The 25,422-nt window shown below is 39.9% G+C and overlaps 1 protein-coding gene across 1 annotated transcript in view; it reads left to right on the top strand.

Moving 5' to 3' along the window:
- The window catches only part of LOC103809045 (protein unc-13 homolog B-like), a gene marked incomplete at its 5' end in the record, with an annotated part of 147,181 nt that overhangs the window by 50,482 nt on the left and 71,277 nt on the right, over positions 1-25,422 (top strand). The window contains 5 exons of the mRNA XM_009081856.1: positions 9,803-9,849; positions 14,490-14,568; positions 15,352-15,357; positions 16,276-16,350; positions 16,839-17,058. Of these exons, the coding sequence (XP_009080104.1) occupies positions 9,803-9,849; positions 14,490-14,568; positions 15,352-15,357; positions 16,276-16,350; positions 16,839-17,058 (427 nt within the window). The remainder of the gene's footprint in view (positions 1-9,802; positions 9,850-14,489; positions 14,569-15,351; positions 15,358-16,275; positions 16,351-16,838; positions 17,059-25,422) is intronic.

Raw genomic sequence — 25,422 nt, 5'->3', positions numbered from 1 at the left:
GAGTAGGATTGGTTAGGAGGTGTGGCACAGATAGATTTAAAAAAATGATTTTTGGTAATGTTTGTCCTGGATATATGTCCTAATTGTAGGACCTGAGGGAACAGACAGTGGTTTGGATTAGTATTTGCCAAAGTGCAGCAAAAGTATTGAAATTACCTGTTTCTGAGTATGCGAGAAAGCTGCTCATCTCAGCAGTATTGGAGCACTACAGGCATGTTCACAAGGTAAGAAGTGGCCAAAACAGTTGAGGACAAACAGAGCTGGACTTTGTACCTTAGATCTGGCTCCAGGGTGAATTGGCATCCCTGAGCCTTCCTGATTCAGTTCTTCTAAACATCATCTGATGATGCGACAAAGAGTTGGTGCTTGTGTGGCACTCAAATAAATGCAGATCTATGTGGTAGATTTGGCAATTGAAGTGATAAAAAGAAGTCTGCAATGAAATGGTGTGGGAAATGTGCTCTGACAGACAGGAAGAGTCAAGGACATCAAGGGTAGTGGAAGGCACTGGATAAGGGATGAGAAAAGGGAGAGACCTTGGGAAAAAAGACCCAGAGGAGATGTCAGGTAGCAAAGCAGCCCAGATCCTCAGAGAAGCTGTTTTGGAGTTGGAACTAGGTGATCTTAAAGGTCCCTTCCAACCCAAAACATTTTGTGGTTCTGTAACTCTCTGAAATAATGTTGCTTTGGCATGCATTTTTCAATAAAGTGAAGCTGCTGTTTTATGTCCTGCTTTGCTGTACTCCGAGTAAGTTTGAGCCAAGCTTTTATATCTTTACTTTGGAAAAACTATGATACTTGGAATGCAATTAAATCTTGTTTGTTTGGGTTTTTTTTTTCCTGGCTGTAGATGAGTGTTTATGTCTTACTTTAAATATGTAATTTATTCTTAATAGGGTTTTTAGTTCCTGTGTCAGGTCCACTGAAAACCCAGTTTTTTTGGTTCTGAACCTGAACTACTGTGTTACTCCTGCCTGCTTGAAAGTTCAGTTCAAGGTATTTTATTAGACATGTCTGGCAGCAGCCTGCAGCAAAGGAATGGATGATAACTTTGAAGGTGTTGGTAAATCTGTGTGTTTTGGTGAATCAGAGATGATGCACTAGCATAAAGGTTTAAATTATTTATAGTTGTACACAGATGCAAATTACTAGAACAGTTTGGAAGTTGGCAGATGCATGTAAATAATTGTAGTGTTAAACTTCAAGTCAAAAGAGAAAAAATAAAATATCCCCTGAAAATCTGAGCAAGCTTTTAACATTCCAGTTTGAGAAAAAGCAAGAAAAGAAAGCCTAAGTGAAGATGAAGGTAGTTTGAATTTGTTTTAAAAAAAGCCTTGAAATGGTAGATATTTTTGGAGATGTAAGGTGATTACTTAAAAGTGGACTGGTGAAGGAATTCTGTGAATCAGGGTGTAACCAAGTTCGTCACCAGTGATGAAAGTGTAATGAGACACAAGATTTGAAATCTTCATGTGCAGTTTTTCAGATCTTTGCTGAATTTTATATTTGGCCTGAAACTGTCACTAACAACCTTAAACTGATGGGGTTCAGAAATCAATGATACGTATGGAATTTAAGCCAAAATGTTTTGTTGGGTTTTTTGCATTGTTGGGTTTTGTTTTTTTCAGAAAGGAGCCTAATGCAAGTTTTATTGCTTTGTGTTTGCACAGAAATAAGCTTGACCTATATTTGAGAAGCTCTAGTGCCCTGAGGTCTTAAAATTTGGCAGTGCTAGTCTGTGTCAAGGAATTTTCTGTGGAAAATCAACCCCAAATGAGCGAAGTGAATATGCTTTTGAAAAATGTGTAGTTTGCATATGCTCACTGGTAGCTTGCTACTGTTGAGCTGTTGCGCTGCCAGAGACTCCATCTGTCCTCAGTGTTTTCCAGCCGGGGGCTAAAAGCAGGGTTTCCCTGCTTGACGTGACTGAGAGCCATGGCAGACCTGAGAGGGGACATGATCCCAGGTCTTCTGCACCTTCTGCACTCCAAGACTCCACAGGAGACATCAGGAAGGAATACAAAGGAATTAAAAACAAGGAATGAGGGATATCTGAGGTATATGCCTGGAGGACACTGAAACAACCCCAGGGACCAAGTCAGGAGAGATTGGGCTTGAGTTGGAAGGGCTTGGGTGACTCTGGAAAAAAGAATGACAAAAACCAGAGGACTTGAAGTAGAATTGTCTGTCTAGGTGAGGTTTTGTTTAATCAAACAGGACAGGCAGGAAGATAGTATAGAAAATTTAGAGGGGAACAATCAGAAGTGTCTGTGCCCAACAAAACATGTTTCTGTCTGAGTCTGAGATGGACCCCAGGTTTCCTCAGCTTTGGGTCAGCAGGTCTGTGCAGAGCTGACTGTCAAAACATGACGATTCTGCCGCACTGGCTGTTGTGTGGAAGACAGCAGTATCCTGCTGCTTGTGGTATCTCCTCCAGTAGCTCCAAAGGAGAAGCCTGCAGGGTGGTCTGGAGGCTTTCTTCCCTAATGAGCATCCATGCAGGCATGTCTTAAGGTGGAAAGTAGGATTTTTATTTTAGCTACAATCCAGCACTTCATTTGGTAAAGTAATTTGACTTCTCCTTAGCAATTGAGTTAAAATAGCTTCTCTGTTTTCCTGTCTTAGTGATTGCATGTCTGTAATTACACCCATATAGACAGTAACTTCAAAAACTATTTTTGCTTTTAAACCAATTTGAGTGTCTCCTGTTGCCATGAAGATATTCCTTCCCCTCCATCTTTCATATGCAAATGAGTAATATGATTCTTCCATGCAGATAGAGAATTATCTGATTGGAAGACTTAAAAATATCATGTCTGTACCGGAAGTTTTGAGTATGACTCTCATGTAACTTTACTAGCTTCGAAATTGCCTATCCATAAACATGAGATTTAGTGTAGGAGGCTTCTGGATTTTTTTTTTCTCAGAGGAAAATTGCCTAGATGTATAAAACCAGAAAATATCTCTGCATTATGGTATTCGCAAAAGCAAGATGTGCTCTGTAGGAACTATGTTTCCTCATACTGGGCAAAATGTACAAGGGTTTGAGGAGGGAAGCAAGGAGGCTGCTTCAAATGCAGGCAGGGGGTGCAGTCTGGGAGAAAAGGGGAACAAATTAGTTCCTCTCTATAACAAATAGAGGTTTTCTTTCCTGTATGATAAAGAGCAGCTCTAATTCTGTATTAAGATTACTTAAAATTCTTGAGTTAATAAAGCAGGAACTGTAACTCTAAAAAGAGCTCTTAAAAGCATATGTTGTAATTCCTGTGCAGTTATGGGTGAAATTTGATTAGCTTAACTTTGGGTTGATTGGTAGAGATTAATTGACTGGTGTATGTCCCAGGTAGCACATGGGAAAACTCTGCTGCACAAATGTTTTATCAACTTGTGGCAAACTTTTACCCAATTTCTGAAATCGTTTTACAGAGCTCATGGCAGAAATCTGGTCTGTTAACTTTTGTTCCTCTCCTTCTCCTTTTTTTCTTCACAGAAGGAGGTAGAGGAGAGCTCCAGGTTGTACATGTTGTCCCTTGTAACCAGCATCTCTTTCTGAAACCCCTGTGTGTGCATGCCGTGTCTTCATGTAGCCAATTGCTCCTGCTGAGGCGCCAATACTCAGTTTAGCATGTTATGGTTGTCAGAGGCATTGTTAATACTGTGTATGAGTTAAGAGTCTGTTCAGTGCGTATTACCTTGTACAAAGAGGAAAACATGAATGCTCAGAGTGATCCTCCCTTTGGCTCTGTGGGTGTGTGTAATGTGCACAGGCACCACATTAGCAGAGTACAAGTTGTATGTTTTCTTTTCCAGTTTTCCTCTTTATGAATCTTATTTAAACCAAAGGTTTCTTCATTTTTCTTCAATTATATTATTTCATTTCATCTCTGTCTGGTTCCTACCCTTGTATCAATTAAAGTCAAAAATACCTCTATGGACTGTAATACTGAGATTAAGCAGGACTGGATGCTGGAAGGTGTCTGCTGCAGATTCCATCCCTTTTTAGCTAGCTACAGGCTGCACTTTGCTTTGAGCAGGGCTCTGTGTCCTACAGGAAGGGCAGGACTTTTCCCTTAATGCCTACAGTTATTGCCTCTCCACTCATGGACTGGTTACCACTCTGCTTATTACCCTGTGGGCAACAGGTAACTCTTTCCTCCTGAGGGGATCTGCAGAGTTATTTTGTCGACTGGTGTGTTTTGTCAACAGTTGTGTTTGCAACTGTACCTCATATAGAGAAATTACTGGCTTTTGGATCCTCAACTGTTTTATTTTCTTGAATCTGTGCCGTGTGGATTCAGTGCCTACTGTGCTTCTCCCTCTCCCTTAGCTGTATGAATGAGGCTAAATCGGCTTTCTTGGAGTAGGCTGGATGTTGCACGGCTTTTGAGCCTCCGTGCAGATCTCATCAATTGAGTTTGTTGAATTTGCATTCCTAAGCTCTATTGTCTCATGTATGAGCAGATTGATTTCATCACAGCTGGTAAATATCTGTCCATTAATGATTTTTCAGAAATGCAGAGATGTCTGGTATCAAATATTGGTGTTATATTTTGTCCTCTTCTGACTCCAGCACAAAATCACTGCAGTGTCCTTTAAGCTGCTCACCTGTCAGCTGGAAACATGGTACTGAATGATACATCAACTGGAAGGAACTTCCTTTGGGGCTCTTCAGTTGTTATTTAAAGTGATGCTGTTGCAGAATACAAAATGAATTTATAATAATTTGTTGCAGCTTTGGATTCCATGTAAAATGTAGCATACTTGAGTCAATGAAGACATTGAACCACAAGACTGACTTGTTTAATTGGGCAGATTTAATTCAGTCTGACTCTGCTAATACCCTGAAGAAATGCTCTAATCAGGCATGATCAGAACTTTAATTTGGATGCTGAAACAGTTGCTCCTTGTTTTAGTCTGATTCTGATTAACCTACATCTAAACTTAGGGGTTAGAGGTTTAATAATAAAGCATGGTATTTGAAGACAAGTTAGGATGATTTTCAAAATAAATAAAAAGTAATTGATTTTTTAAACCTGTTTGAATATGAAAGCATAAAGCAGCTTTCCATGTTTTATATCTGTTTTTTATCTTAAGAGGATAATATGCTAGACACAGTATTTAAATGTGAGGGAAAGTGATATTGTTAGGAAGTCTTTTATGTGAAGAGATGGATTTATATGGAGGGCTAACAGATCTGGGGATGTTCTTCCTTTTCCACGTGCTACTCCAGACTTGGTGGGTCTTTATTTAATCGTTTATTTTAATGCCTTTGTTCATTTTATGGACTTGTTTGTTCTGTCCATTAAAACATCCTCTTGTGTGTAAGAGAAATTGTGAAATTTAATAATTGCAGCTTGGTTAAATAACTTCTCAAATTCTAGTAAGCCTAGCTGCTGCTTTTCCTGAGTAAGCAAAAGTCCCATTAGCTTCCTTTTTAGGCTTCACCAAACTTTGCTTTCCATATGACTGAATACTGTGCCTTAATGATCATGTCTGTTGCCTTAAATCCAAGGCCTTAAATTTATGCTGCTCTGTCACTGGCATTGTTTTGCTAACTGGCTCTTTGTTGATAAGAAACTTCAAGTACTTGGAGAAGACCTTTCAGCAACTGTTTGCAGCATGCTTTACTGTGAGTGAGTATACTGCAGTACTAATGGTAACAAGCAGTTTCCCAGCTACAGGTAATTTTTGGACAGTAGATCTAAAACTGTGTCAGAAATAAAACAGATCTAAACCAGTGTCAGAAATTAAAAAAAAAAAAAAAAAGTAAAGATGTGATGGGCTGTTTTGTTTACCTTTGGTTCTCCACTGTTCAAGAGCTCCTTTATGTGCTTACTGGAGATTTTTTTAAAAATAAAAATTCAGATTCACACTGGTCTGTCTGCTTTCAAGAAAAGATGAAGTGACAGGACTGTGTAGAGAAGAGGTGTAAGCCAGAAAATGCTTTCCGTGGCTTGCAGCATATGGATGACTGGGTGCCCTCCCATTTGTTTTTGGGAAGGACAGCACTAGAAACTCTCACAGTTGTTTCAGTGTTCTTCTCACCTGCTTGACATTTCCTCTGCTTGCCTGGGCTCTGAGCAAGTCAAGCTGCTGTCTTAGGCTGAACTCAAGCAGGCCTATGACTGATGACGAGTCCCAGAGCAGCTACTGTAGTGCGGCTGTGTCCTGGTGCAAGTGCTGCCTTCAGAGGTTGGGAAACTCCCCATGAGCAGCAAATCTATCTGAGCAGCATTGCCATTGCATTCTTTAAATGAGGAGGAATATATGAAGTGTTCCTACCCACAACAGTGATGCAGGCTATGGATTACTTTCTTTAACTGGCACTCATTGAGTCAACCCTTGTGCCAACAGTTGTAGCTAATGTAGCCTCTTGTTCTTTGACTACTTATGTCAGTGCAAGAAGGGACTGTGGATGACTTCTTGGTGAGTGCCAGCCCTCTGCCACTGTGTGATATTGTGCCATTACCACCTATATAAACCTCCCAATTTCCTCCTTTAAAACTAGTTAGCTTTGGTGCCTGCTTCTCCTTTTGAAAGGCTACTACAGAACTGTCATGGTGAGACACCTTTGAATTTTCATCCTCTGATTATGTTTAGCTGCAGTCCTCCTATTCTCCTGCCTATTGAACAAACACAGGATAGACTGAGCAAGCTGTTTTGTTCGCCTCCTACAGTATTGTGTTTACATTCTTAAGCTACTTTTGCCATTTTCTCTAGTGATTTCTTTTTACTTTGATATTGAATATAAAATGTTTCATATGCCTTTCTGAAGGACTCTAAAGGTATTTATGCTTTTACTTCTGTGGAGACATTTGAATGGACATACTGTATGGATGATGTTCCCTCCTTACATATCTGTACCATAGGGGCTTATGGTCAGTGTGATGTTCAGAACTCAAGTCTCTTGTCCTGTGCTTTTCTCCATTGTATGCAGTAAAGTTCATGGCAAGCTTTGGGACTCTGACCTTGCCATTTGTACTGTGTTTCATTTTCTATTGTTTCAGTCTTTACTGCTATCAGTTCTTTCCACTGGACTTAAAGAGTTCTGTATCAATAATTCTCCTGTGTTTGTCACCAGCAGATTTCATCAGCAGATCCTACTTACTCCCACTAGCTTCCTCTTTGTGTTGTTCACGGCTGGCTCAGTTACAGTCACTTGTTTATCCACCTTAAACCTCCCTCCATCTCCTCAGCTTATCCGGTCTTATTAATGTCACATGGCATTGTGTCAAAAGTTTTTTATTGAAATGAGACTTTAGTTCATTTTACGGTATAAAGAAAAATACTTGCTTTGTGAAACAGTTTTCAGAATTGGTGTGCCTCTGTTATATTTTTTCCTGTTTTTCAATTGCTTCCATGTTAATTCTTTCCTTCATGTTTGCTCAGGAGCCTTTCAAGCTGTTGAAGTCCATAATGATCCTATGCTAATCTAGATCACATTTCCCTCATCCCCACACACACCTTAACTGCGGGTATGACTATGGCTCTTCTACAGTCTCAGTGTGCTGTTTCTCTTGACATTTTGTCAGGGAGAAGGCTGCATGGAGCAAATTACCACTTGACGTTGCTTCCAGCAGGTGATAACTACTGTTTCCACGCAGCCATCACCTTCCGCGGCCCTGCATCAATCTTGTCACTTACTGAAAGCACTTTATTTTGTTTTATGCAGTTGTACCCAGATGATTTTTAATCTTGGCCCTAGAGAAGCGCTTTCTCTTGTTTTCTTTTTACTTCCATGTCTGACAGGCTTGGTAAAAGCAATTAAAATAAATGAGCAGAAGTATAATTTATCTGGGATTTGGCAGTTTTTACTTGGCTTGTCTCAAAATCTGGGAGATGATGGAGGCTTGTTTCCCTTTCTGCTCTCCTCTGCATCCACATTCCTGGCTATTCTCTGTTGATTCATGGTTGCCTTTAGGCAATGGTTACTGCTTAGCTAGGTAACAGCTTTTCCTGTTGGCTTTTGTTTTTTCCCAAAAAGATTCTTGATGTTCTTGTGGTCACCAGACTACAGTGAACGTACTGTTTTGAGGTCTGTTGATGTCTCAAATATCAGACATTTATACTTAGAGTTTCTCAGGTAAAATGATTTGAAACATGTTCATTAACGTAATTCCTTTATCCAGTAAATGTTGCCATATTTGTGTTTGTCATTCTCTGTCATTCAGCACAGCTGCATTATCCAGTGTCAAGCTCAGTCCATTATAAAACCTCTGTCCATTTTAGTGTTGCTTTCTAGCCACAACTCTTCCAGGCAGTCAAAGGTAAAGGTAGAGATGTCCTCCCCTGTGTGCTCAGAAGGATCTGGTTCTATTTGCATCATGAAGTATTCTCTCTTGACCAGCAATTGGTTTAGATCCCCCCCAGAAGAAATGCAGTTTCAGGCTGACAGTTTTGGAAACACAGATTGGAGTGGCAATGTGTAGAGCACAGTCTGTCCTGCAGAAGCCTAGAGCCTGGTGTGCTGCTCTGCTTGAGGGGAAATGTGCACTCTGCTGGACTGTGGGTCATCTTGTTCATTCTGTTTAAACATAAAATAATAAAAATTATGTAGTCTTTAACTCTGCCTAGCCCTGAAGTTGTAGGACTCACAAAGTTCGGACTTCTGGTTTAGACTTCAAACAGAGCCTTGTTTTCCCTGGTTATTTCTGCTCTTCTTGGGAGACTTTGACTGTCACCTGTGAACAACAGCTCACCCAATGCACAGGACAGGGGGGAAAAAAAAGCTTTCTTTTGAGGCTGTGTTCTTTTATCTTGCACAAAATTGGATCTTATTTCCTGACTCATACTCCTTTACTTTGTTGATTCTCAGATTGTGAGTCCCATGGCTGGAAATACTTTGTTTTCCACAGTGTGTAGGTTGCAACCTCTTTATACTCCGGGCAGACATGAAGATCTGACATTGGAGTGTTAGCTATTAGTAGCATGTCTTGCTTACTCCTGTTTCAAACCAACGTTTCTTTCAGGGAATTCAGGAGAATGTATGGACTGTAAGCTGGAACAAAGAGGTTTCCAGTTACAGGTAACCATTTTCCCCTTGTTCAGAACCTTTTGTTTCCTCCAGGTATGTTGCAAGCACTTCTTGCTTCTAATCAGTTCACTGAAGATTTTCAGAGAAACAAAACATCACTCTATAAGGACACTCGTAATATGAACATGGTTCGAATTCATTAATGTGAATGCTCACATTTGTCCTCTGTGGTGTTTTCCATCATCCCATAAAATCGCAGTTCACTTGCAGTCATCTTGCAAGTGATGACCCCTGTTTCATACCTGTTGGAAATTAAATGCTTGCATACAAATGAGTGGAGCTGCAGTGGGATCTCTCTGCTTAGGAGTCCAAAGAGTCTTTGCATTTGAGCATAAGCAAAGCTCACAAGTGTTTGCACAAAGGTTCATGTTGGTCAGTCATTTGTGCGTTTCATACAAGTGCTTTTAATTTACAACGTCTTCATTATTACCACATTCACAAAAAGTGGTGACCTGTAGTAACAGGACCTCTCGTGTTTTTGAGTTTGAAAAAAAGAAAACGTTGGTCTTTGAGACTGCCTTTTGAATATGGAGTTGCACTGAACAGGCTCTTCAGGTTCCAGTCCTAGGTGTTCAATGAAATTGCATAGCCTGTCTGTGTCTGTATGACTTATCCTGGCATCACTGGAGGTGCTTGAACGAGTTTCTGTATGCATTTGCCTGCATGCAGTGTGGTCTGTTACCCTTTCCTCAGCATAAAATCAGAATACGTTTTCTAGTGTTTTCAGAAACTAATTTCATATTGTTCTTTTCTGTTCTCCCGCTTAAGGGCCAAGATGAAGCTGATCCATCAAAACCACCCTGGCTCAAAGGAGGGTAAGTGGTGTTCTGAGACCTTGTTTCCATGTGTTTATAATTACAGTGTACTTTGTGGTCTGCAGTTCAGTCTAAGTGAAAACAGCATTTCTGATGTTTTTAATGAAGGAATCAAGTGGCCTAACCTGACTTAGGGCCAGGCTACTGCTATATTTCAGTCTTTCAAGCATCTAGAGGTGGGCTGTGCAGCATTTCAAGAGCTGTGGTTAAGAACAAGGTTATAGTTGCAATGTATGATCTGTAACATGCTGGTACCAAGTGCTTATGGCAGCAGTATTAAGTATTTGTTGCTGAGCACCTCAATGTGGTCTGGATGCAGGCCTGTTTACTGAATCAGTCACTGGTGACATCAAGGAAAGGAAAGTGTAGCTCAGAAAGAGTGCTGTGTCTTTTGCTCTTAGAAGAAAAAGGTAGGTTTGGGGAAGGCATCTGCCTTTAAAATTGTTGGAGAATGGCTAACAGAGTGTTTTGTGTCTTCCCTGCTCATGAGCTCTCCGCATACAATGACTTTTATGGTCATTGTAGCAGTCAAAACAACAGTAACTCTAGAAATCATTGTGGTTTGTATTTTAAAGCAGTGATCATCATGCCCGTTCTGCACAGATGAGAGTGAAGGGTTGTGCATTCTCTCTCCAACACACTACTTGTAGCAAATGAAGCAGACAAATTATGATTGTAATTTCAGCATGACACTCTGTGTAATAAGTGCCAGCATGATGCTTCCTTAGCATCCTCTGGAAAAAAAAAGACAGTGACACATTTTACAGGCCGCTACGTTATGTGCCTGGTACATGATTAGGGCGATTTGGTTTGGTGGTGGGGCACTCGTTAGGAGCTGACAGTCAGTAGCAGCAGATTTGCCCTAAAATCACAACAAGAGGTTGGCTTGCTACATGCTTAAGTTAATTCTCATAGTACTGAAGAAGGCATCCCTAATAAAACGTGAAGTTAAATTGGAGGCTTCATTATATGGCTTTCTGCTTTTGGAGTCATTGCTCTGTGATGTTGGTATTCCCACAAAGCATCACCTACGGATGCATTGAGCTGCCTAGCAACCCAGTGCTTTCCCAAGGAGCCTGGGACATTGGTGATGAGGCTGCTGGAGAGCTGGCAATGTGCTGGAGCAGAAGATAGTGATTTATTGTAACTATAAATGTCACCTTCTTCAGCTTTAACAAGGAGACAATGTACTTGGTTTATTGCTTCATGGACACAAAATGATCTCCTAGCTTGAAAGATGAACCCACCTACAGCCCCAGAATACTTTAAAACGTGTTTTTTTCAATTCAAGGCAACGTTTGTTCTAGTCTGTAATTTCTTTCCTTTCTATGCTAGGTATAACAAAACAAACTGGCTAATGTAGTTTTCACAAAAGTTTGTTACATTCATTGTATCCCCCATGCAAAGGATTTTCAGAGAAGGTGATTGTGGGTGGTAAACCTTTAATTCACCCTTAGCCATGTTGTGGCTTATTAGCCTCAAAGTATATGGAAGCATTTATGTTTAGAGTTGTTCTTTCAATATGAAGACTGGAGAAGTGGTGTCCTTTGAAGGAAATAGTAATCTTCTTTCATTGCAAACCACCCTTGCTTGCTTGAATTTTCAAGATTTAATGGAAATATCTGTGTGATAAAACTTGTATTAAAAAGATGAATACATGCTTCAAGCTATTTTCACTTCTAGCATAATGCAACAGCAGCTCCCTGTCTGTAATCACTGGCTTTGGAGAGATCACTTCATAAAGAGGTACAATTGGTATTATGGATCAGGCTCTGAGTGTAATATCTCAGATCTATATATTTTATTTATTAGTGCAAATCATCTTCTCATACAGAAATGCTACTCACTCCTCAATACAGCACTCCATAATAATGCTATAAATATTACATGCACTGCAGAGGAGAGTTACCCTATTACACATAAAACTACACTGTGCATATTTGAGGCACTGTCAGTTCTCCTGTCTGTGCAAACACTGTAATTTTATTAAGCAAGGTAGCAGTTGTGTTTGAACAAAGAGACTGAGGTAGCTGAAAGCACAACACTTTTGAAAATTAAGAGTTGTTGCTGAATTTACTTAATTATTTTTAAATAGGTTAAAAGCAGGTCATCTGAGTGTATAAATATCTAGGTACTAGGACACCTCTCTTCAGTGACAGATACAGTCACCTTTCAAATATGTTTGTCATCTTGACTTACCACTGGTTCTCTCATAAACCTCAATCTATCAACAATGTTTTGCAGCAAACTGAATTGTAACTAGACATGTTTCTCAAGCACAATAATTTGTATAGGCTCATCTTGAATTTATAAAACATGCAATTTTAATGTCTTTCTTTTCTGGGAAATGTCGGAGTATCACAGTTTCCTTTCAATTGAATTAGAAAAAAAGAAATAATTGGAAATCATGTAGAAAAGAAGTGTAAATTCCAAACTGTGCCATTGAATGTTGGTAGGAGTGTTGACTCTAGATTTTTACTTGTGATCATCTTCTTGCATCTTTTCAGCATATAGACTCTCCCTTTGTATTTTGTCTAATTATAATTTCTGTCATTCATGTGGCTTGACATAAATCTTTGCCCAAAAATTTACCAATATGCTGTATTATGGTTTAAGTAATGCTGGGATTCTTGACATCACCTGAGTAATCTTCTATGACACCTATTTTACCCCAAAACAGTTGCAGTGGCATTGGACAGGGTTTGTAACATTAGGGCAGCAGACAACATCCCATGTTAAATCCCAGTAAATCTGGCAAGAATATTTCTGATAATATAAACACTCTATGCAGGTATTTCTTACTTCTTGATGTGAGTGAGATTTTCTTTAATAAGTCAGAAGGGCTTATTGCAGTGTAACTTGGGCAAAATGTTTTTCTGGAATTCTCTATTGGTAATAAAACCTCTAGTGAAAACACAGTGTCTCGTCACTGTAAGGATTTCCAGTGCTGGAAAACTTCTTTCATTCTTGGCCAAATATTTCAGTAGTTTCAATTAACTGCTGTAAATCTGCACCTTTCTTGTGTCCGAGTTTGCTTACCATTCCCAGCTGTGAGGCCTGGCTGTTATTGCTGGCTGCTGGTGGTGTGTGTTCATCATGCAGGAGCACAGAGAGCTGTGCTCTGCTGTGGTGCAAATGTGACTCATGCTGCATGCAGAGCCGACACAGTTCACGCAGTTACACGTGACTGCTCACCTTCCCACCAGGCTTGTTCAGCCAGCAGTAGCTGTCAACTCAGCTGTGGCTCGGACATGTCACCCTCCTACACCCCATCAAAAAACTCAATTTTACTATTAGAATTCTATCACATGTTTCTGTAATAATAGACTGTTTTCCTCTTTGACACAGCCTTGTGATAGGTTATATCATGACATCCTTGCCCCTCCATGAGCATGGCCTGCTGTAATATAGGTTTGGTCACCTTGGATGTTTTTTGTTAACTTTTGACTGTATTTAAGGGGGTTTGGGTAGATCCTGCTTGATGGCAGGTGCAGGTTGCCTCTTGTCACTTACCAGCCTCCCAATTTTCATGGCATGTGCAAACTTGTAGTGGCAGTTTGATTTTCTAGACTGTTTTGAGGGGCAGCTCCATGCATGGTTTTTACTGCGGTAAGAGCAGTTTGTTCTATATTCCTTTTTCCTGTAATTTAGGTGTCTTGAAGCCTTTCAGCTGGGTGTGGTGTAACAAATCAGCAAAATAATCAGGTTCAAAGTGCCATCCTATTTATCACATGAATGCCAAAAGGTGTAAACAAGCATGGGTGAAAACAAATGGCTAATGCTGGAGAGGCAGAGTGTTCCTTTACAGTCTCTACAGTCAAGAAAAAGGCCTCGGGAACCATATTCTTAATGCTAGATAGGCTCAAGAGCAACATAGAGATGGGGATGGTGAGAGACACACTGAGGGGAGCTGTGGGTTTTTCCTGGTGGGCTGTGTGTTCATTGCAGGGAGGAAGTCACAGCAGAGAAGTGTGTGCTCAGTTTCCAGTCTTAACAAAAAACATTATCAGAAGTCCTTACAGATGGATGCATTTACTGGGGCCTTTAAGCTGAATTAATAGGTTTTCTTCAAGTACAGGGTTATATCTGTGTGATATTACCAGAGAACAGTAGAATCCAGGTATAATTATCCAGACTGGTCTCATCAGGAGTGAAGCAGGTTGTAGTATTTTATGTCATCAGGCTCCCACTCCTTCTGGGTTAATGGCCCTTTTGCTCCACCATCACTTCACCACCAAATGGCAACTCTTGTGTGTACAGGTCTACATGGCTTGAATGCTGAGCGCCACAAATAGTCTCTTTTATAGAAATGAAAGTAATCTCCTTTCTCCTCAGATGTCAGGTTTTTCCTAATAATTATATGGCCCTCATGGGCCAGGATTAAATATGTTCTAGCTTAGAATCCTGCCCCTGGGCTGATCCTCTGTGATATGCTCCCTCCTAAATACTTACACCCGGAAGGAATGTCTGGATTGTTGTGTGTGAAGAAGATAAACCCTTAATTGTTTTTAGCATTAACTTTACACTTTTTTAAGTATAATCTTCTGGCTGATTTTTCTTCCTCCAGTAAAACATCCACCTCTTCACCCCTCCAAACCCTAAATAAATTAACTTTTTTTTTCTTCCCCCTGAATTTCCAGGCCTGCAGGTGGTCTCTATGGCATTGACAGCATGCCCGATCTACGCAAAAAAAAGCCAATTCCACTTGTCAGTGATCTGGTAAGAGATTTGTTTGTGTCTCTTCTGCCACACAGCCATAACTTCAGCTGGCTTTACTCTTCTGATATGTGGTAACGTTCATAGTAACTTCAAGAAGCTGAAGGTTTCCTGTTTTGTTTAGTTAGTTCTTATACTAAAGAGTTAGGTGTTGTGCTTGAAAATATCTCAGTGAGAATAAGCCATGGTTTTGTAGACAGTTTAATTCATTTGGCAGAATTAAGGTATTTTTCAGGTTTTTTTTCTCTTTGTTCTTCATAGAAGATTTTATTATTTTCAGGCCTGCATTACTTTTAAGCTTTTAATAAAAATCACATACCTTAGGAAAAATTATAATGTCCATGTGAAGTTTGGCAACTTACCAGAAGGTTGGAATTTCAGAGGATAGACAAATGAGCATATGTGCTCAGATTTTTAAAGCTATTTGCAATATTGCCAGTAGGCTTCTGCACTAAGGAAGCATGAGAACCAAGTGAGTAAAGAGGACAGGTTTCATATGCTTGTATGATATGGTGAAATAAGGCTTCTGCAGGACAAGTGGTTTTCTGTTGGCTGTATTCAGTACACGTAGCTATTTCATACTTGGGAGAAATGTTGTTAACAGCTGAAAGACCAAAGTTTCCATATCCTGTAATTCATGTGAAAAGTTGCATGCAATTTTCTCTGCCAGCTTATGCATGGGAAGCTTAATATGTGTCTAGCTAACTGCTTGTATCTTAGATCTTTGCAATAATGGCATTAACTTGTGTTACTTCTCTTGAATGCTTTCATTCTCTCTCTTCACAGGCCATGGTAAGTGGAGCTAAAGACTATCTATCAAGTCTTCACCAGAAAAAAATAATTTTATTTTACCTTACTTTCCCTCCACTTCTTTGCTTTTTGCTTTGAGCCTTCAGTATTGCAGTGCATGTGTATCCAGCACTCTGTCCTGCTCCATCACTGATAGAATGAACTTTTACTTCAAACAGCATAAAGCAGAGCATAAATGGAGGCTTCTGAAACAGTTTGATGATTTCACGGCAAATGTTGCTATCTTTAATTTCCTTCTCTGCCTTCATCTAATTGGTGTGGCTTACTGCAGAAATCCCCCTTGTATGCCACTGTCCTGTGCTGTCCACAGCTGTGCAAGTGTTGGCGTGATGTGAAAGGCAATTCTTTGAGGGGAAAATGTAGTTCATTGTTTTCAGTGATGGCTGATCAATGTGATACACCAGCACATTGAAACCACTGCTCCCAACCCACTCCCTTTTTTTTAATCCTGCTTATTTGTAACCCTTTTACTGTCACATTCTGCGGTGTTGTGTATGTTGTAAAACTGATTAAGTTATCTCCTTTTGAATATGAATGAAGTTAGATTCAGAAAAGTGAGTCCCATGTAGTGACTTTAGGCATTAGAAGAGTTGCTGTTGCTTCAAGAACATAAAGTGGAGATGGGAACCAGGTTTCATTGACAATTCTTACCAGAGAAGCAAATAAAATTGTACTGAAGTGAGTCTGGTTGTGGGCAGATGGAAGCAAGTTGGAGACCTTTCAGAGTATACATTTGACTCTTCTGAGATGTGAGCTGTAATTTTAGAAACCTACTTGAGTGCCATAGACTGCTGGTTTGATGCCTGGTGTGATAGAGTCCCCTTGTTCACATCTCCGGGCATAGAGTGCCAGTCCATTTCCAAGTATTGGTGGTGTATAACAAACTTTATTCCTTCTTAGTCACTGGTTCAGTCCCGGAAAGCCGGAATTACCTCAGCAATGGCCACCAGAACATCTCTCAAAGATGAAGAGCTGGTAAGTGTGAAGGTTAACTTTTACTAAGTAAATTACAGGGATTTGGCTCTCTGAAATTCAGACCCAGCTTCACAGATGTCTAAAAAGACAGATGTAAAGCTTCCTGTATCGTTTGCTTAAAGAAGCTAAACATGTAAAAAATAACATTTAATGTATCAATATGATCCTGAGAAAGGTAATCTTACCATTTCATTCTGTGCTGTTTACCATGGGGGATGGTGTGTGAAACTTGCTTTATGCGAGCTGCTCTTCATCCATGAACCATAATTACTGTCTTCAATCTCTTCCACTTTTTAAATGCCTGGAGAAATATTTTTGGAAGTGAAAGGGTGTCCTCTGACACTGCTTGTTTGATGAATTTGTCTACCTCAAGTGTGTAGATTTATTGCACTGCTCATGCCTTTTCCTTTAAAACTCATGTGTTAACCAGCAAAAATAGGCTCTGTCGCCTTCCTGGATGTTGTTTTATGTGCACTCTTGCCTTTCAGAAATCTCATGTCTATAAGAAGACCTTGCAAGCCTTAATTTACCCCATCTCTTGTACAACACCACACAACTTCGAAGTGTGGACAGCCACAACTCCCACCTACTGCTATGAATGTGAGGGGCTGCTGTGGGGTATTGCACGGCAGGGAATGCGCTGCGGGGAATGTGGAGTCAAGTGCCATGAGAAGTGCCAAGACTTGCTCAACGCTGACTGCTTACAGAGTGAGTAATGGCCAGTGAAGTGTGGCTGTTCCAAAAGTGTTGCCAGAGCTTTCCTAAACATATAGGTGATATCTCAAGGATCAGTGAAGCTGCAGTTACTAAAGTGACTGGGTATTTTCAGAAAAGGTGCCATTAGGTTGAATCTACCCTCATAGCCCTGTGGACACAGACAGCTTCACTTATGCAGAAGAACTTGGCAGCATTTTGCTTTATGTGCTTTAAAAGAAGGTTTAATTCTTGACTCTCTGACTTCTATTTGTTGTTTCTGGTTGGGTATTTTTTGTTTGTTTTGTTTACTCTCCTAGTGTCAGCTCAGGTGATGTGTTTACCTAACATATCCTGCATGAATGAGAGACAGTGGGCTGAGTGAATAGGGTAGGAGGCTGGATATCCTAACATCTGTTCTGTTCCCCCTGCCCTGGTATCCCAGCCAGATTGCTTGTTCCAGCCTTCAGCCTGTGCCACTGTTTTAAAATCTTCAGAGTAGCACTGGGCCTCTGCTTAGGCTGTAGATTCAATGGACTAATCTTGGATTATCTATACCAAGGACAAACTGGGAAGGTGTTTTGCCTTTTTAGCAGTAAGGCCTCATGGCTGAATCACTTTAGAGACCTGGGGCTGAGTCAGCAGAGATGGTGGGTCAGATACAAAGGTGTTGTTTGAGTGTGTGGGTTGTGTTTGATCTTCCTACTTGCATTTCTGTTTATTTTGTTGGGTTCTTCTGTTCTACAGTGCAAAAAGCTAAGCCATCTCTTCAAAGAGCTCTGTGACTTTGCAGAATAAATGAAACCTTACACACACAATGGAGAAATTTTAAAGGAATTTGATTAAAGAATAAAAGAAAAAGAGGAAAAATATTCATGTAGGCATCTGCCATCATCCTGTTATTTTTATTTGCTTGTAAAACTGTTTCTTAATTTGATCTAAAATTTATATTCCTGCTTGACAGCAAAATATCTGGATCTAAACAGAATAGAAATTTCTGCCATATGTGTTAAATGCTGAGTAGGAAGGTGGGGCTGTTTCTGCTCCCTCTTCCTTTTCTTGGGTTTGCAGCTTGATGGACTAAGTCTAAGGAATCAGAAAAGTTTGTGAAGTATAAACAGATTTATTGCAAATCCCTGTCAGCAATTATAGAAATATAGAGGCAAATCTTGTCTCAGGCTGTAGTTGTTTGGGGAAGCCGGGCTAGATGATCCAGCAGGGAATACCAATGAATCATAGGTCACTTGTTCTTTTTCTTGTGGCTTTTCTTGACACCCAAAATGGATGTTGTTTACACTCATATTTTTGATATGCACAGAGTCTTGAATTTGTCCTAGCTAGGACTAGGGCTATATGCAATGGCTTACTTGTAAGATGCATCTGATTCTGGCAAAACATGCCTGTCCCTCATTTGCTAAGTGTTTCAAAATTTGTCCTTGAGGTTGCAAGGTGAGTTTATAGCATTCAAACTGTTTCATCATTGACATCTTGGCTTTGTTATGACCTTTTTGTGGCTAAACAAAGAGCTGTGGTGTTGCATTTTCTTCAGGAGAATGTAGTTCAGTCGTAACTCAGTTTTCTGGCACAATCTGATGCAGAAGGTCAGTTCGACTGAGGATAACCTTTTTGTTTCTGGAGTTCTCCAGAACTTGTTGCTAGCTGGTGATTTTCAGTATTTAAAATTAAAAGCTGTGCAATCAGGCTTGATTCAGATGCATACCCATGATGTCATAATATTGCAAGGGAGTTGTCATATCTCAGTACGGGGAAAATGCTATGGAGAACTGAGGAAAATTAGGTTTGCAGCAGTGAGGAAACAGACACAAAGCTGTTGTACAGAGCAGTGGTTATGAAGTCAAAAACAATAGAAAAAACCCCTAAATTTAAGAAGTAGCTAATGTCTAGGAGGAATTATGTTCATGCAAAGGGAGGCTGTGGCTATCCATGTTTAAGAAGGGTGATTACAGACTGGGATGGGTATAGGAGAGAGTTCAATGGTAATAGGGGAAGATATGAGAATGTCTTGAGAGATGACAGTATGAGTTTGTTAATCTTTCAAAAGAGAGGCTTAGCAGTGTGGGCAGGAGGACAGGAATCCTGCTGTTTCAAAAAAGTAAAAATAGTCATACTAGGTCTGTCCTAATAGAAACTTTCTAAAGGGGTGTTGTGGAGCCCAAGGCAGAGGTACAAGACATGTGAATGCAGGGCACCTTCAATGTCTCTGACTTATTCTTACAGCTTACAGATAGCCATGGCTTAAAGCCATTCTGAGCAGTAGATGCTGTTTCACAGTTGGCAGTGATGGCTCTGTGATTTGGTTTAATCCTCATTTGAACCTATATTTATGCCTGAACCATGTTGGGGAAGAGGTAGGTAAGCAGCAGGGAGAAAGATATCAGTTTTAAGCTTACTGTTTACAAAAGAAAAAATGGACTCAATTTGCCGTAAGAAAATTAAAGGTGGAAGTTGAAGACAACTTCAGTGATTCAGGCTCTGAGAACAAGGAGTCTCTGGAACAGCCTCTGAAGAATTACCATGAGGGAAGGTTTTCTAATCTCCAGTTGTAATTAAATAAGCTTATGCAGTGGGCTGTGGGATGTGATGATGGCAATAGTGAGCATTTTTCCATGGAATAGAAGAAACAACTGGAAATTATTCTACTTTTCCTATTTGGCAAAGCATTGGGTAAGAACTTATTTTATTCAGGGGTTGTGGATGTTTTCTGTTTTCTTTCAAAATGTAAACTCAAGACACTTCAGCATGCAGAGTTATAGAAACAGAGAGGAAACAACTGAGAGTACACTGGGCTTAAAACTTGTGAAGCATGTAGAAAGGAAAACCCAGCTAAACAAAAACTTCCCTAGCCGAGTTATTTGTAAGCTGTCCAGCATCATAACAAGGAAGAGAGACTGTGAGCCAGGGTCTGCAGGGTCACCCACTGAGAGTGTGGAGGGTGTCATTAGCTGAGGCAGAGATGTAAAGGAAACTGAATATGGTAATTGTGTAAATAAAAGAAAGAGAAGGCAGAAGATAGTGCTGGGAGATGAAGAAGATGGTGGAACTAATATATAAATGTTCTTCTGGAATGTAGAACAATTGTTATCAATACTAGAAATCTGTTCAAAGGCACTTTCAGGCAGCTATGTTCTTTGCTGTGTCATGTTCATGCTAAAATCCTTCTAACTGGAACTCAGCAGGTCAGAAGAAAATGGAGAATGTTTGAAGAACATAGTCTGTGCTTGAGGATAAGAAACAAGGTTTCTGGGGGACAAACAACAGTTTAGAGATCCAGTAAATTCAAGACTGAACCTTCTTGTATACCAAACTCAGAAGAGGCTTTTTCCTAACCGAAGCTTTATTGTTGCTGTAGGCAAAAACCCAAAACATACTCAGGACATATCTCCACTTAGGTCTCTTTAAGGCTTCCAGAAAATGTTACAATAGAGTAAAATGAATTTTCAAACTGGTAACAAATACAATTCTATTGGTTATACCTTAATGCCTCAGGATATATATTCACTTCAATCTGTGTAAGTCTTCCAGAAAAATGTTGCATTGGAGTAAAATGAATTTTCAGGCTGGTCACAAATACATTTCCATTGTCTATGCCTTAAAATTTTGGTTAGACACCTGGGGTTTTATTCAGTAGAATCAGACTGTGCTATTTATCCACCTTCTGTCCTTCATATCTTTCGGGAGGGAAATAAAAGGGTCTCTTTCCCCAAGTCTGTTAGAATTAAGTTTGGATATTTCTTCTGAGGATATTTCTATTACCCTCTGTATTTTTAAGAAACAGAGTATCTGAAACAGTCAACAAATGTGTGGGACTGCGCTGATTAATTACTCCAATTCAGCAATGCTTTGTTGCAATTTGAATCAAAACCCATTTTGGGACTGGTTCAGCTGGGCTGTTCCATGGATTGGCAATGTCTGAAGTGCAGTAAACTGGAGTCAGTTGTGGCACATGTACAGCAGCCACTTGGTTGATAATATTGTAGATTCTTAGAAGTTATTATTCTGATGATAGGGTACTTACATGTTTATCATAATCCCATAAATACAATGCTCTCTTTTCAGCCTTCTTCAAAGTAGTTGAAATCTCTGCTGCATAGGTACATTTCTGTTCTTACTGGGCTGAAAGTGGCTAGAGGGATGGTCTTTAGCATCCCCACAGCATGCAAAGCTTTTGGTAACAAAGCTTTTATTGCTGGCCTTGAACATTAGTGTAGTACTAACTAAATTGCAATGGATTGGGAAATGTTGGCATCAAAGGAGTAAATTTGGGGATGGATATGTAGGATACTGAGGAACAAATGCAGAGAATTAAGCAGAATTATGAAGCGTGGAAGGGAAATATATTATGCTAGCAAGATCCTAGTAAAAGAGACCTGTACAGTGCAGGGCTAGCTTTTGAAAAGCCATACTAATCTGTGTCTGAAACTGTCTTGTTTGGTGTTTGTTGGGTGGGGGTTTTTTTTGTAGTGATGCTGATCTAGTCCTCAGTAGATTACAGTTAAACCTGAGAAAAGAAATTGTCCTGCAATTACAGAATCTGGTCCTCTGGAGATCTTGAAGATGAGGAAATGAAATCTCAAGCTTCAAACTACTGTTTTAAACATTAAATCTGTGATTACCTGTATGCCTTTGTTAGTGCTTCTTTATAGCATGTGGAAGTAACATACCTTGGAGAACTTCGCATGAGATGTCAGGGCTGCATAACTGAATGCCCTGCTTTTGTATTATTTTGGCTTCTGGGCTGTTGGTTCGCCTCTGGATTTGTTCAATGCTTTTTGACTCAGGAATGGAAGACAGGTGTCTTTGTTGCTTTTTAGATGAGAACCTTTTATGTGTTGTACTCTGAATTCAGAGGCTGCAGTCCAGAGACCAAGTCAGTGAGCGAACTGTTCGTGAGACTGATTAAGTCACTCTTGTGATAATCATCTTGGTTTCTGAGTTGAATGTTGATTAGCCACCATGGTGATGAACACTTGTTTGCTCCCAGAGTCCTATGTAGGAAAATATTTGCACAGAAGGAGGAAAAATACCTTTATTTGAAATTTGAATATCTATTTTAAGTTTCGGGAATATATAATTTCTAAGCATTATCTGCCTACTGAACAGCTGCCTTCTATCCCGCCAGTGTGGCTTTCTTGACTTTTTCTTGATAAAGCATAGGATAACAGCATTGGTGGTTTTCTATTAGTTTTGTCAATACAATTCCCAATATAAACATATTTGCTTTCTGTTTCCAGTCATAAATTGACTCAGTTCAGTCCAAGAGAGGAAGAGAGAAAGAAAGGCCAGTACCATTTCTCTGATACTGTACACAGTACTTGTATATTCCCATGCCATTCTAATGCCATTCACAATACTTGAAAAGCTGATCCACTGGCTAAAACCCTCTTAGCAGCTGAAGAAACATGATCCAAGTCCAACAGCAAGAAAAGTGCTCTGCCATTCAGTATAGTGACATGCTTTGGGTTTAAGACAGATGCATCATGGTTAATTCATTCCCCAGTGGTTGTTTTGGAGACTCTCTTGTTTTTGCACCAAAAAGCAAGTGTGAAAATTATCAAAGAGTGAAACAGATATGGTCTGTTCTTTTAATCTGTATTGTTAAATCCGTTGTCTGTCTGATTCTGGCTTTTGCACTGCAGTTGAAGCACAACCTCTGCAGGGAGAGAGAAACCTTTTCTAGGGAAAAAATAATGGAGCTGCCATATGTGGGCAAATTATCTGTGCGGAGTTGGGGAGTAGCACGGGTGGAGATGAGGTGTTTCCTCTGAAGTCAGAAGGCAGAGCCAAGCCGTTGAGGTGACTAAAGAGGGCTCTAGGGGTCTATGTGCCATGGCTCACATATCCTGCAATCCAGGGTGCCCTGGACTGCTGCTAGTCCTGCAGAGGGAAAAATCCACTATGCAAAGTCACTGGAGGTTGTGATAATGTTAAACATGATTTTAACTAGAATTCCTCCATTTGTCCAAGTTTGCATTCTGAAGCATCATTTGATACTCCTGAAGTGCTTGCATTAAGGCAATGATGTAGACTGTGCCATCCCAGAACTGCGTTCACTCTTGTCCTGTCTCAGCAATGAACAGTAACACATATTTGCAAGCTGCCTGGCTAGTAATTTATATCAAAAATCATTCTGAAATGGAGCATTCCTCTCGTGTATAACACAAACTCTTCATGTTTCAATTTGTTTCTTAAATTCCTCAAAATGTGAAAAGTCAGGGCAGAGTTGGTTTCTCTGGATCATGACAGATTTCAGAATTCCAGCTAGGAAGGGCAAATTGTTCAGTTTGGCCCTGCCTGATTTCCCCATAATTTTCTGTAGCTTTGTGTATCTATGTAGAGTCCACCTCCATCCCCGGAAGACCTAGTTCTGTTAAAGCTGAATAGCACTTTTTATCTGAAGTTCAAAGTATAGCCCCTGGTGTCATTTTGGTTTCATATTCCTTTAATAAATGTTAGGTTCATCACCGGTGAGTAGAAACAGCAGGGACTGCATAATTAATTTTAGTATTTTGATTTCATTTCATCTTCCGCCAACAACAGAAAACTCTGGGGCATGTACATTTTATTGTACTAAATGAAATACTGAACATCAAGCCTCTAGCAAGAAAAATGACAAAAACGACGACTCAGGTAATGTAAAATTATGGCTTGTTTTACACCCGGGTCTTTAACAGCATGCCTTGGTGTGCAGTGTCCTTAATGAACTTCTGACACTCCAGCAGTCACAGTCTTTTCCATACTGCAGTTTTATTCTTTTTGGTGTGGATGGCAGAAATTCTAATTGAATTTCATTTCTTTATTGAAGTGAATTTAGTAACGGTGAAAGGTGTTAGGGTGAAGGCCTTAGAAATGGGTGTGTTCAGACAGAGCTAGTCAATGGGCACCCTCTTGAGCCTGCTAACCAGTTTGCCTGTTATGTTTTACTGCTGTGGGGTCCTGTGTGTGTCTGTTTGTACAACTTTGTTCATATTTAGTCACTGCCTGCTGAAAAAGTTTCATATGCAAAACTGTAATGCCTTATATTAAAGGTGCTCCAGATACCGTATTTGCCCACTTCTGGAAGAAAAGAGTTTTATGTATCTTTGCTATTGGTGGCTCCCTTTGCACACACTTGCACCTGCTTTAATGCATGTTCTTAATGTAATTTAGTATTTGGTGAACACCTGAATGAAGTTCATTTTTCTGGGACTAAGATTACTTTAATTAAACTATCCCAAAGAAGAAAAACAAGAAATAACATGTTACATTAAAAAGAAAGATTATGATTGAATGTGTTCACTGTACTTTTGTGCTGGTTTAACTTAATCTGATTTAAGATCATAACTTGAAATTGCTGCAGACTGTGTGTAGAGAGACTGTGTTCCTGCTTTTCATTTCACACCTGGGTTATCTGCCCTGTTAGCTCACGTCACTGCTTTCATTAATGCGCTTCTCACATCTGACACAACAGTGAGTCTCTAAATTTTGACAGTAAAAATGACTGTCAAAATTGAGTAGGAAAGAGTCAGTTGTAGGAGTAGTCTTATCTCATAATTATGTAAGATTTTGTAAGAGGTATGCAAGAAACTAGAGGCTTCTCTTTTTCCAGATGCTGTGGAACACCTATGCAGTTACAGCCCCTGTGCCAGGCTCTTGTGTTTCCAGCTGCTGGAGACTCTACTAATGTCCCATGCTTAAGATGGCCCAAGTTTTTAACTATTGAATTTGCTACCTTATGGGTATTTGTTATAGTTAATATACTGTGCAGTTCTGAAAATGGGTTATCCAAGTTGTCTCCATACAAACTGATAAAATAGAGTGGCATCCAGAGAGGCATTTTGTGTGTGTCCACCTTGATGCCTGATTCAAGCAGGGTGGTTCCAGGCTGAATGAGACATAGGCTTGCAGTGATTCTGTGCTGAACAGGGAGTCATATGGCACACCCGAGTAGGAAATGCTGACAGTGTTGACCCATCTGAACTTCTGCTCTTCTGTGGTGCTGAAGTGCAGCATTGAGACAAGCTCAAAGATTTGTAGTGGAGGTCCTATGTCCTTCTCTTAGTACTTGTCCAAATAGGGATTTATTTATTCAAAGCGAGGTGATGAGAGGCTGATATCTGCTGTTAATGTAAGAACCTAATTTCTGGGTCATCCTCAACTGTATTGGTATTAAATCAGACTGTTGTCAGGAGAGAAATATGATCCCAGGTTATAGAGTAATTTTCCCCTCCTGCCACTGAATGGTCCAGATTCTCTGTATGTTGAAACAGGGGAGACTAAGTGTAAAAGTCATTAGCAAGAGCTGTCATGTAGAGGATAACTCGTGGCTTTGATCCTACTGTCCAGATTCAGAGAAACATTATTTTGTGTTTGTTTCTAATG

The sequence above is a fragment of the Acanthisitta chloris genome, unplaced genomic scaffold (genome assembly GCF_000695815.1).
Source record: "Acanthisitta chloris isolate BGI_N310 unplaced genomic scaffold, ASM69581v1 scaffold429, whole genome shotgun sequence".
In the NCBI taxonomy this organism is placed as follows: Eukaryota; Metazoa; Chordata; class Aves; order Passeriformes; family Acanthisittidae; genus Acanthisitta; species Acanthisitta chloris.
Note: the sequence above shows the minus strand (reverse complement) of the source record. Positions and strands in the feature narration are given on the sequence as shown.